The sequence below is a fragment of the Lepus europaeus genome, chromosome 11 (genome assembly GCF_033115175.1).
Source record: "Lepus europaeus isolate LE1 chromosome 11, mLepTim1.pri, whole genome shotgun sequence".
Taxonomy (NCBI): domain Eukaryota; kingdom Metazoa; phylum Chordata; class Mammalia; order Lagomorpha; family Leporidae; genus Lepus; species Lepus europaeus.
The window spans coordinates 18531901-18545235 of NC_084837.1; the positions used below are offsets into that span (position 1 = coordinate 18531901).

The following is a 13335-nucleotide window of genomic DNA, read 5'->3' on the forward strand; positions in this document are numbered from 1 at the left end:
CTTATTGCACACTACCAGAGTGCTGGCACCAAAGGGGATGTTTTCTGCCCTTGCAAATGCAGATATGACTTTAATAACAGTATTACTTGTATTTTGACTCCCAATAAACATAATACATGATATTTATCTGATATTCCTGTGAGTGCATTACCTTGGAAAACTCATATTGTGTGACTTTGGTTATAAAAATTTATTTTAAAAGGCCAAGCATAATTATTTTGTGGCGTTAGCATCGTTTCAAAGATTCCTGTGTTTGAGTATGCAACTCACTATCTGTGTTCATGTTTTCCTTTTTTTTTTTTTTCCTAGAGGCAGATGAAGATGAAGATGAAGAGGATGAAGATGAAGATGAAGAAGAAGAGGAAGATGAGGAAGAAGACGACGAAGATAAAGACGCAGACGCCCTGGATGAGAGCTTGGATGGTGACACTGAGCTGCCAGGGTTTACTGTCCCTGGCGTAACGTCCCAGGAACCGGGCTTCGCGCAGGACAACGTGGGCCCTTTGGAGGGAGCCACCTACCAAATGCCAGATGCCATCGAGTGGGAGCAGCAGAACCAAGGCCTGGGTAGGTCATGTGCGTCTCCCTTCCCCTGCTCTCCCTCTGCCAAGGTGACCTCTGTCTCACTGGCATTTATCGTGGAACGGAATGGAGTTTCTGTGTATGGGTGTTCATCTGGGAGAAAGTTGTCAGTTATTTCTTTGATGAGTTCCTGTTTATCATCCTGATAGCCGGGCCCTCGTCTCCAGCTGCTCATCACGAGCTTGGTTACTTGGCTTTGGGAAGGAATCCCATTTTCCCTTCCAGTCTCAGGCTTTAGGAGGCTTCCAAATGGGGAGGGCATGTGTGTCACCGGCCCACTGAACAAGCAGCACCGATACACCGGAGTTAGAACATGAAAGCACCTGCCACAGTATCCTTGTAGAATCATTCGTTAGAGGAAGCTCCGCCCTCACTTCCGGATGAGCATTCGGCAGTCCCGGGACTTTCCTGTTCATTGGCAAACACGGTCCCATTCCAGCAGTCTGAGTGCTGAGATAGTCCTATGCTTTCTTTTGTGCATGGCCCATGTTTGTAGGAGTCACTCCCAGGATGCACTGGGCTTGACATGCCTCTTCCTGTCCCTCTCCTGTGTTGGAAGAGACCCTATTCAGTGCTAAGGGACTCTCCAGGCCCTACTCTCTTGACCTGAGCTAAAGTGACCTCTTCTCCAAAGAAAGCCTGCCTCTGAAATCCTTCATCTTTGACGCTGGGCCTGTTGATGCCCTCGTTGTGGCTGTTGTTAGCTTAGCGTCATTGACTCAGTTCTCTGCATCATGGGTTCTGCATCCACCGATTCAACCACTTGCAGATTGAAAATATTAAAAAGAAATTCTAATTAAGCTTAGGAAGATTGCATCTGTAGCGAACATGTAGATTTTTGTTGTTATTATTCCCTTAACAACACAGTGTGATAACATTTGCAGCATATCAGGTATTATAGAAGTAATCAAGAGATGAGTTAAAGCACATGGAGGGATATCTGTAGGTTCCATGCAAATACTACATAGTTTTAGATAGGACTTCCTTGCACAATTCTGGGATTACTAGGCTGTAGGTTGGCATCAAGGTTGTATTTGAAGTACAGCTGGGCTTTCCTGTGGCTAGGCATCTGATACAGAAAGAGGATAATAAGGATGGACTTCCATGCAGAAGACAGGCACACGGTGTTACTAATATGCATCGGTATTTGCTGAATTACTTTCTGGACAAACTCAGCATGGTTTGGTGATAAGCATTTTAAAAGCATATCAAATGAAACTGATAAAATCTTATAAAGGGTATGAAGATCTCATTAACAAACACAAAATAATCTAAACATTGATCTGTGAATAAGTCAACAAATATTGGGTCTGAAATATTCCTGTTCTACACAGAGATGTTTGAAATAAAATACAAAATACAAGCAGCACTTAATATAAAGCAGATTAGAACAAAGACAAAAACTCTTAGGTGGTGATTTTATATTATGGGAGTATCATGTACAATGAAATAGTCTTTTTTTTTTTTTAATTTGGAAGATGGAGTGACAGAGAGGGAGACACATACACAGAGAGAGATCTTCCATCCATTGGTTCACTTCCCATATAGTAGCGACTGCTGGGGCTGGATGAGACTGAAGCCAGGAGCCAGCAAGCCCATCCACGTCTTCCATGAGGGTGGTAGGGACTCAGGTACTTGAGCCATGGTCTGCTGCTTCGCAAGCACATTAGCAGGGAGCTGTATTGGAAGCAGAGTAGCTGGGACTTGAACTGACACTCCAGATATGGGATGCCTGCATGGCAAGTGGCAGCTTAACCTTCTGCACCACAGTACCAGCACCCTCCTTTTTAATATTACTTTTTTCTCAAAATGTACTGTTTCCCCAGGTGTCTCTTACCTTTTCCTTGCCACTTCTTTTCCCAGTGAATTCATTTTATCAATGTGATGTTAGCGTTGTAGCTTTCCTGGAAACCAAAGCAAGGGACAGCTCTTTGAAGTTGTCCTTTTTCCCCACTATGGGAAGACTGAGTGGTGTCTGGGTTTATAATTTGATGCACCTACCAACCTATTCTGGAGGGACAGGAGTGTCTTACAGTATCACAAAATCAGTAAGAACTTTTGGTTCAGTATTAATTGAACAGTTTCTTAAATACTTGCAGGTTAGGTGAAACAGTAGGAAACCTCTGTTCTTTGTGACGGATTTCGTAGTAGATAGAACAGTGACTCCCCTAGCTATTGTCCTACTCTCTGGACCCTGGATATGGTTTGCTGATATGATTAGTGAAAGATCTTGGGATGGGGTGGGGAGGCCCCATTATCTGAATGCCCAGGGTAATCTCAAAGGTTCTTGTAAGAGGGAGATTGCAGGGCTAGAGTCAGAGAAGTGGAAGTGATGATGGCAGTGGAGGTCAGGGTGATGTGGCCCTGAACCAAGAACTGCTGGCAGAGAATCAGAGAAATAAAGATTCTCCCGCAGGGCCTCGAAGGAGCACAGCCCTGTCAGCATGGATTTTAGCCAATGGGACCCATTTCAGACTTTTGACCTCCAGAGCTGTACGGTTTTACATTTTGGTGTTTTAAGCCACTGTATTCATGGCGAGTGGTTCCAATAGCAATGGGAAAGTAATACAGATTCCCCCAGGGACTTCCTGAGCTGTGTCAGTTTGCAGGCAGAGCTGCATGGTGGCTGTAGGTAGAGCATGGACATGGTAAAATGTAGTATGGTTTTTTTCCTTAATGAAGCAATAAAAATGCCAACGTTGAAACCCTTTAAAAATAATCTTATTTAATATAATAATACTTTAATTGGCCATCTGCTGCCTTCCTATTTTTGACCAAGTTATTTTATTTGCAGATGATCATATCCTTTTTTATAATATGAATGATATTCCAAGGCAAATGCTAAAACCCACATAACATTTTCTAAATGAACAGATTGAGGTGGGTAGTTGGGATTGATTAAAAATAATGCCGACTCGGAATAGACTGTGGTCTCGTTTCCTGGGAAGGAGAAGAGCAGAGAGCAGATGCCTTAACTCAGGCAAGGCAGGCGTGGCTTCGGGTTCTCTGAGCGTCTGCTTTTGGCACTGTTACACACTCGTTGCTTTGGTGGGAGGGAGCTCAGTGTCTTGATCCTGCTGCGGGACAGTGTGGCTGCGGAGTTGTCTTTGTGTCGCAGGAATGAAAGCTCCACGTGGTGACTGAGGTGGACTGACTGACAGGTGAGGTGCTAAGAGCATAGAGGAGGTTCACATAGGCAGAATCCGTGTCTTCTTAGAGCTAATAGGTTCATTTTTAGATTTATTTGCAAGAACCTGTACAGAGAACAGACATTGAAATTTTTTACTTATTTGAGAGAGGGAGGACAGAAGGGAGAGAGAGAGAGAGAGAGAGAGACAGACAGACAGACATAGACATATCATCTACAGGTTCATTCTCCAAATCCCAAATGCTTGCCATAGCTGGGGCTGGGCCACGTGGAAGCTGTGAGCTGGGAACTCAATCTGGCTCTCCCACGTGGGTGGCAGGGATCTAAGTACCTGAGCCATTGTCTTCTGTCTCCTAGGGTGCACATTAGCAGGAAGTGGGTAATAGAAACATAGCTGGACCTCACATGTAGGCCCTGTGATGTGGGACGCAGGTTTTCTATGTGCATCTTAACTGCTGCGCCAAATGCATGTCCCAGGAGAGCAGACATTGTGACTCAAACCCGTATCGTAACCCCTTTCTATAGTAAATCACTCAGCTATTCATTTTAAAGTATAAAATCAATAGGACCAAAGTTGAATCAACATATCCATCTCAACGTTCAGACACACTTCTGATATAATCGTTACCTGGTGACTCTTTCCCCTTTAGTTTCTGTATCTGTTAGGTTGCCATCAATTATTGGAAATAGGAACTCCAACAAATAGGTTTACAGAGTAAAGAGATGTATTTTATCTTAAAACAAGAAGTCCAGCGTCCAGTGAGATGGCATAGCCTGCAGTGCTGGCATCCCATATGGGCAGCAGTTCCAGTCCCAGCTGCTTCACTTCCAATCCAGCTCTCTGCTATGGCCTGGGAAAACAGTGGAAGATGGCTCAAGTCCCTAGGCCCCTGCACCCACGTGGGAGACCCGGAAGGGGGTCCTGGCTGCTGGCCAGAGAGGCTGTTGCGGCCATTTGGTGTATGAGCCAGCAGATGATTCGTTTTCTATCTCTCTAACTCTGCCTTTCAAAAGAAATAAAAATCTAAAAACAAAAACAAAAAACCCCAAGAAGTCCAGAGATGAAGCTCCTGTGTCTGTTGACTCTGCAGCTCAGTGGTTATCAGTGACCCAATGTTTTCTTTTTTTTTTAAATCTTGCTGCACTGTGGTGTGTGGCAATGACCTTGCCCTCAGGCTGCCTTCCTCCTGGCGGCAATGGCTGCAGCAGTTTCAGGGGCCACATCCAGACAAGGCATTGTCTAGAGAGAGAAGACAGCTGTTTTCTCACTGTGCTGCTCACTTACGAGAGAGAAGGCCTTTCCAACGATTCCTGGTGGAATTCATCTTGTCCCTAATTGGTTGGGGTTAGGACACCTGCCTGTTTCTAAGCGATCATTGGCAATGGCAATGAGATCCCTTGGTTGTTGGGATGCATGTCAATCACTGTGCCCATCACTCATCACATCTTGTGTTTTCCTGTTGTCTGTTCTTTAAGAATCCCATGACCCATCCTGTTAGCAACTTTATTTTTTTTTATTTTTTATTTTTTTTATTTTTGACAGGCAGAGTGGATAGTGAGAGAGAGACAGAGAGAAAGGTCTTCCTTTTGCCGTTGGTTCACCCTCCAATGGCCGCCGCGGTAGCGCGCTGCGGCCGGCGCACCGCGCTGATCCGATGGCAGGAGCCAGGTGCTTCTCCTGGTCTCCCATGGGGTGCAGGGCCCAAGGACTTGGGCCATCCTCCACTGCACTCCCTGGCCACAGCAGAGAGCTGGCCTGGAAGAGGGGCAACCGGGACAGGATCGGTGCCCCGACCGGGACTAGAACCCGGTGTGCCGGCGCCGCAAGGCGGAGGATTAGCCTAGTGAGCCGCGGCGCCGGCAGCAACTTTATTTTAAACCCAAAAATAGTCAACAACTTTGTGGGAAAATGCAGTTAAAAGATAGGTTTATTTTGGTGCAAATATGTTTAAGATCCACATATACCAGGGGTCTTTATTTTTTAGATTTTATTTATTTATTTGATGTAGAGTTAACACACAGTGAGAGGGAGACACAAAGAGAAAGGTTCTCCATCCATTGCTTTACTCCCCAGCTGGCCACAATGGCCGGAGCCGTGCCCATCTGAAGCCAGGAGCCAGGAGCTCCTTCCGGGTCTCCCACACGGGTGCAGGGGCCCAAGGACTTGGGCCATCTTCTACTGCTTTCCCAGGCCATAGCAGAGAGCTGGATTGGAAGAGGAGCAGCTGGGACTCAAACCAGCGCCCATCCAGGGGTCTTTAAAAGGTCTATGGAATAGTACATGATTGAACTTCAATCACCAGACTTTAGCTGAGCACTTACTATGTGATGGGGAAATAGAGAGGCTGACCCATGGAGATGACCTCTCGTGGAACAAAGATTTGAGGTCTGTGGCTGAGCAATTGTACTGCAAGGACCAAGTCACCACTGATAACTGGGGCTTGCTTTGAGGGGCCAACTACCTGTGAGTTGCAGCTTCTGGGGAGCATGGCCCCTGAGTTACACCACCCTCTCTTCTGATGTGCTGCCTGCTTCCCAGAATTAGAGCCTTCCTTGAGCTTACAACAGAAGGACTTAGAACAGCGCAGAAGTGCTAACTGGATAGATTAACTCATTAAGATATTATCATCTATTATGCTCCATAAGGGAGTCATTTATCAGGTTCGTTAGCTGGCATTGTAGCAAAACAAAAGGGAAAGGAACATTAGACAAAAGTGTTTTGAATGTGCGGGAACAGGGATGTGCTGTGGCCCATGTGAGGTCAGTGGGCCTTACAGAAGTGGAGCAGCGGCCGGCGTCACGGCCTACTAGGCTGATCCTCCGCCTGTGGTGCCAGCACCCCGGGTTCTAGTCCTGGTTGGGGTGCTGGTTCTGTCTCGGTTGCTCCTCTTCCAGTCCAGCTCTCTGCTGTGGCCCAGGAAGGCAGTGGAGGATGGCCCAAGTGCTTGGGCCCTGCACCCACATGGGAGACCAGGAGGAAGCACCTGGGTCCTGGCTTTGGATTAGTGCAGCACGCCGGCCATAGTGGCCATTTGGGGGGTGAACCAACGGAAGGAAGACCTTTCACTCTGTCTCTCTCTCTCACTAACTCTGCCTGTCAAACAACAACAACAACAACAACAACAACAACAACAAAAACCAAACAAACGAAAAGAAGTGGAACAGCTGACTGTGGGAAGGTCAGACCCTCAGCCTGAAAGCACACTGGCATTGGCTTCTGGTTCCTTTACAACACTGAGCATGTAGCTGGGACTGGGTACTTAAAATACAGCGCAGACTGTGGCAGCATGGAGAAGATGCTTCTCATGAGACAGTGGGAAGTGTGAGATTTCGAAGGACTCCTCATTGCCACAAATGTCAGTGTATTTTGATGTGTGATGTGTTAAGTGGTGGCTTAAAAGGTGGCTCAGGAATCTGCCAGGGCTAACAGAGACTAAAAGCTCATCTATGCATGGAGTTGGAGAGGGGAGTTGGGTCCAGTGTAGAGGACATGTCTGATTGGCCAAAGCCACCCGGACCAGTGCCCCTCAGTCCTGGCTGCACATTGCAGTCATTCAGAGAGCTGTAAGAACACGGATGCCCGGATCCTACCCTGTGAGCACAGTTGTCCCAGGCTGAATCTACTGCTTTGCTCTTTGGTTAGGGGAAGGCAGCTTCTGTTTATGTAGGGAAACAGAAAAAGAGAATTGTGCGAGTGTCTCTGTATCCTGTGAATGGAAATCCCACCGGTGAAGACTCATATGATTTTTAATGATCTTTGGTTTATTGGGCTCGTGTGTCTTTAAAACACCCAGCTTTTCAGAGTCACATAGCAGTCACACCTAGACGGAAGAAGCAGATGGCGTGGGCGCAGCCCTTGCTCGCTCAATGTAGACAAGACGTCTGGTGTCAGAGTCGGAAGTGGAAGCAGTGGTCCCTGGCTCTCCCTGACTCGTGAGCGTGAGCACACAGCAGCAGTGGGAGCATGCCGTTCAAGTCCACGATGCTGTTTCTTCACAGAGATTTCCACTGGAGCTCATTGGGGACGTGCAGATCAGTGGTCAATGGAGAATTCTAGGGGAAAGAAAATCTCTTTATTTGCCTGTGGCAAAAGATTCAACACATGCAGGATTGTAGTGGCTTTTAAGTGCACATATTTCCTGAGTTCCCCACTTGCTTATTTTTAATCCTGGTGTATTGTAGTATTTTTGTTAGAAGCCCTAAATCCTCTTTTTAGCATGAGGTAGGTTATAAACAGGTTAAATACACAAAAATGAGTGGACTGTCTTCCCGCTGCTTGTTCCCAATGGTGCCTGCAGGTGTGTGCTGAGGGTGCAAACACAGAGATCCGTTAGGACCAGAAGTCAGAAGGAGAGTTAGCCAAGCCTCCAGGAAATCCCATGCTCGCCTACAAAGGACATCAGGTGTTCCCTTTCACTCATTCACCTTAACCTCAGGAGCTTCTGCAGGGCAGGTCTGCTTACTGATTACAGCCAAATACGTGTTTGCCTTCCGGGTATATGAGGATTCTTAAAGACGCTTATGGAGAAATGGACTTAAAAGATGAAGTTAATTTGGTGCCAAACTTTTTGAAATCTATGCATGACTTTTCATAAAACATACTGTCTCTGAGCCCTTTGAGGACCCTTCAGAGGGCATTTTGCTGTGTTTGGAAAAGAGGAAAGAATTGGTCGTATGGATGATTTTGTGAGTTGTGCTGAATTTTTTCTTTTTAAAATTTTTTTTTATTTTAAAGACACACACACACAGAGCGAGCGAGCGAGCGCACTTCCATCTACTGGTTCACTCCTTAAATACTTGTGACATCCAGGACTGAGTCAAGCCAAAGCCAGGATCCCAGAACTCCACCTAGGTCTCCCATGAGGGTGCTGGAGACACACATGCTTGATCCATCACCTACTACCTCCCAGGGTGTGCATTTCTAGGAAGCTGGATTGGAAACCAAGGAGCTGGTTCTTGAACCGGGCACTTCGATGTGAGATGTGGGTGTCTTTACCATTGCCACAATGCCTGGCCTCATGCTAAGTTTCTTTCGAAAGCAGCCATTTGTAGGCCTTTTCCTCAAGAACCTCAGGCAGACACACTGAGCCTTTAGGAATTTTTCATTTCCAAGAGTCAGAGGCAGATTTCAAATCATGAACACAAACGCCATTGACTTTGCCCAAGTCAGCTAAGGGACACAGCAGCTTCCCTTCCCTTCCCCTAGGGTTTCTTGTGATAAAATGAGTGTGAAGTCGATTCTAAGTCCCCAGGATGAAGGAGGGAAACATGTACCATAGAGCTCCGTGAGGGTTGCTGCCGTGCAGGGGCAGCCACAGCTTCCCGTGTGCACAGTCTGGGTGTCCAGAGCACACAGCACTCTCCCTTAGGAGGAAAGCCTCCCTGGGCAGGTTGCCGTGCCAAGGAAAGGAAGTTAGGCTTGTTGTTAAAGTAGCAACCTTGGGACCAGCTGGGTGTCTGCACTTGGAGCGGTCACAGCAGCAATTCTGCAGTCTTAGGTTCTGTATGATCTCCTGAGAGAACTCTCAAGCTGGCCTTAGGAAGGCAAAGCTGTTTTTAATATTCAAAGAGTTGATAGCACAAAGTAAAAATACAAAATGAGTTTAAACATTTATCGACATGGAATTAAAAGGGTGGGTTTATCTCTCCCTCTCTGTCACTCTGCCTTTCAAATAAAGATAAAAAAACAACTTGAATAAGTGGCAGACATCGTGGCACAGTGGATTAAACTACTTGGGATATTCACATCCCATATCAGAGTGCCTGGGATTGAGTCCTGCCTCTGCTGCTGCTTTTTATTTTTATTATTTTATTTTATTTATTTGACAGGTAGAGTTAGAGAGTGAGAGAGAGAGAGACAGAGAGAAAGGTCTTCCTTCCGTTGGTTCACCCCCCAAATGGCTGCTACTGTCGGAACTGCGCTGATCTGAAGCCAGGAACCAGGTACTTCCTCTCAGTCTCCCATGCTGGTGCAGGGGCTCAAGCACTTGGGCCATCCTCCACTGCCTTCCCAGGCCACAGCAGAGAGCTGGACTGGAAGAGAAGCAGCTGGGACTAGAACTGGCACCCATATGGGATGCTGGCGCTGCAGGCGGAGGATTAACCAAATGAGCCACGGCGTTGGCCCCCTGCCTCTGCTTCTGATTCAACTTCCTGCTCCTTTGCCTGGGAGGCAACACATGGTTGCCCAAGTACTATGGTTCCTGCCACCAATTTGGGAAACCTGGATGGAGTTCCTGGGTCCTGACTTCTGCCTGGCCCAGCCCTAGCTATTGTGGGCATTCGGGGAGTGAACCAGCAGTTAGACACCCTCCCCAACACCGGCCCTGCCGCCTTTTCAAAAAACATTTTTTTTTTTAAAAATAACAAAAATATGAGCTTATTCTGCTGCAAAATTGTTTGAAATCCCTGGATAATTGTTCACAATAAACACTTTCTACATATTAGGAAAAAATTATTTTACACCAAAACAGTCTAAGGTGATGAGTTGACTCAGCAATTCCAGGGTCTGATTGTTCATCCTTCAAAGTTCATTCTAAAAAAAGACTCTAAAACATTCCATTACATTTCAGACAGCCCTTGCTTTAAAGTAGGCTCCGAGATTTGCAACTAAAATAATTATAAATGCATACTAACACTACTTGTTTCCTAAAGGCTTCATAGATGTTAAGTAACCATTTTCGGTAAACTCTGCAGAGGGAGTCAGAGAAAGTTAAAATCAGGTGAGGTTCTCCCTGCCCTGTGATATTTTAGCTCAGGATCAATTTTCTGCATTATGGAGAACCCCTGGGACCTGGTCAGGCAGCCTTTAACCCCACAGATGAAACCAATGTCGTCTGAAGTCCCGCAGCACCCATGTGTTGCCCTCAGGATAGGCATGGTCAGTGTCCCATCCTGCCTCCCAACTGTGCTGAGTAGTTTCAGGCTCAGAGTGGCTGCCGGCTCAGAGCGAACCATGCAGACAAGATGCATCTGATGCAAAGGAGATGACTGCGTCCCCCCAGTGTGACTGGTCACTCATAGAACCTCCCAGTCGTTAAACAGGTGGCTTTATCCCGATTAGGACCTTGATAGCGCTTGCGAGTTGTCGATGGCAGCCATAGCATCACCCTGATGGAGGGAGACACTTTTTTTTTTTTTTTGACAGGTAGAGTTATAGACAGTGTGTGAGAGAGACAGAGAGAAAGGTCTTCTGTTGGTTCACCCCCCAAATGGCTGCTATGGCCAGAGATACGCCGATCTGAAGCCAGGAGCCAGGTACTTCTTCCTGGTCTCCCACGCGGGTGCAGGGGCCCAAACACTTGGGCCATCCTCCACTGCCTTCCCGGGCCACAGCACAGAGCTGGACTGGAAGAGGAGTAACCGGGACTAGAACCCGGCGCCCATACGGGATGCCGGTGCCGCAGGCAGAGGATTAACCAAGTGAGCCACAGTGCCAGCCCCTGGGAGACACTTATTAAACCTGTTCCTGTCTGCTGCTGCCTCACTGCTTCTTCACATCGGAGAACTGAGTTGCTATTTTGGATCTCACATTTGGCCGCAGCAAAAATTATGATATAGTATTTTAAATGGTTTAGAGGGTCTTGGTTTGAAAACTTTCTCTTTTCATGTCATTAATGTCCTGTCAGAGGTCCTAGACATTGGTTCTTATTTTTTTTTTCTCTGAGACTGATTATTTATGTGGAAGGTAGAGTTACACACACACACACACACCCACACACCCACACACCCACACACCCACACACCCAGATTTTCCATCTACTGGCTCACTCTCCAAATGGGCTCAGCAAGCAGCCTGGGCTGGGTCAAGATGAAGCCAGGAGCCAGGAATTCCATCCAGGTCTCCCACGTGGGTGCAGGGGCCTGAGGTCTTGGGCCTTGTTCTGCTGCTTTCCCAGGCCATGAGCAGGGAGCTGGATTGGAAGAGGAGCAGCTGGGACTCAGACCTGCACTCACAGGGATGCTGGCACTGCAGACGGTGGCTTAACCTGCTGTGCCACATCACAGACCCTTAGACATTGATTCATTTTTTTAAAAGATTATTTATTTATTTATTTTAAAGTCAGAGTTACAAAGAGGGAGAAGGAGAGGCAGAGAGAGACAGAGAGAGAGGTCTTCCATCTGCTGGTTCACTACCCAATTGGCCACAACAGCTGGAGCTGTGCCCATCTGAAGCCAGGAGCCAGGAGCTTCTTCCAGGTCTCCCACGTGGGTGTAGGAGCCCAAGGACCCGGGCCATCTTCTGCTTTCCCAGGCCATAGCAGAGAGTTGGATTGGAAGTGGAGCAACTGGGACTCGAACCGGTGCCCATACGGGATGCCAGCACTACAGGCGGTGCCTTTACTCGCTGCACCACAGCACTGACCCCAAGAGATTTATTTATTTGAAAAACAGAGTTACAGAAAGAGGTAGAGAGAGAGAGAGATAGGACTTCTATTTGCTTGTTTACTCCCAGATGGCCTCAATGGCCAGAGCTGAGCTGATCTGAAGCCAGGAGCCACGAGCTTCTTCTGGGTCTCCCAGGTGGATTGAGGGGCCCATCTTCTGCTCTCCCACGCACATTAGCAGGGAGCTGGATCAGAAGTGTAGTAGTTAGGAATAGAATTGGCGTACACATTGGATACCAGTACTGCGGGCCGGGGCTTTAATCCACTGTACCACAGTGCTGGCCTCTTGGTTCTTGTATCAGAGATTCACTAAAAATACACTTGAACTTGTTGATTAGGAAGACTTTTCTGAAAACCAACATGTTGATCTTGATTTTATGTTTTTAATGATCTGTATGAGATAACGGATTCAGTGTTTCCCAAACGCAGAAGCCCTATCTGTATTTTCATAACACAATTATATTGAATTATAGAATTAGAAACAAACCACATTCCTTTCATTAGGAATGCTGTTTCTTATGTGAAAATTCAGCACTTTTCCTTTGGAGAGCTTTTAAAGGAATCTTGGGTCCAAGCCAGAAAATAATCTCTTCATCAGCTGCAGTTGATAAAAACATTAATATGGCACTTTATGCTTGAGAAGAATGCTGCAAACTAATTTCTTTGTAATCAGAGTGCACTTGTGGGCTCAGTTGGGAAATAATTAGAAATATAGAAACATCTAGTAGACTATTGTGGGAATTATGTAAGAAGAACTGGGGAGATTTTTAGGAAGGGAGAAAGAAGTATAAATTATTCTCTTGAAAAATACAGAGACAAATCAACAAACATGGTATTAAAAAGCTTCTAATTGTGTTAAATGAAAATTGAGAAAACCATTTTGACAATGTCCTTGTCTCTTGATCTGAGATTACATGATGCAAATTGATCAATGAGATGTTATTGATCTACTCTATTAAGAATCTGGAATATTTGAGTCTCCAAACCTGTCATATTAAAAAGATTTATTTATTTATTTGAAAGTCAGAATTACACACAGAGATAGGAGAGGCAGAGAGAGAGAGAGAGGTCTTCCATCCGATGGTTCACTCCCCAAGTGGCTGCAATGGCCGGAGCTACATCGATCCAGAGCCAGGAGCTTCTTCCTGGTCTCCCACATGGGTGCAGGGGCCCAAGGACTTGGGCCATCTTTACTACTTTTCCAGGCCATAGCAGAGA

At 46.4% G+C, this 13335-nt stretch overlaps 1 protein-coding gene across 2 annotated transcripts in view; it reads left to right on the forward strand.

Annotated features, from left to right (window-relative positions):
- ARMH4 (armadillo like helical domain containing 4) overlaps positions 1-13335 on the forward strand; it is a 227159-nt gene that overhangs the window by 128760 nt on the left and 85064 nt on the right. For both annotated transcript variants that reach the window (XM_062205053.1, XM_062205054.1), the window contains exon 5: positions 310-567. In XM_062205053.1, coding sequence (XP_062061037.1) covers positions 310-567 — 258 coding nt within the window. The remainder of the gene's footprint in view (positions 1-309; positions 568-13335) is intronic.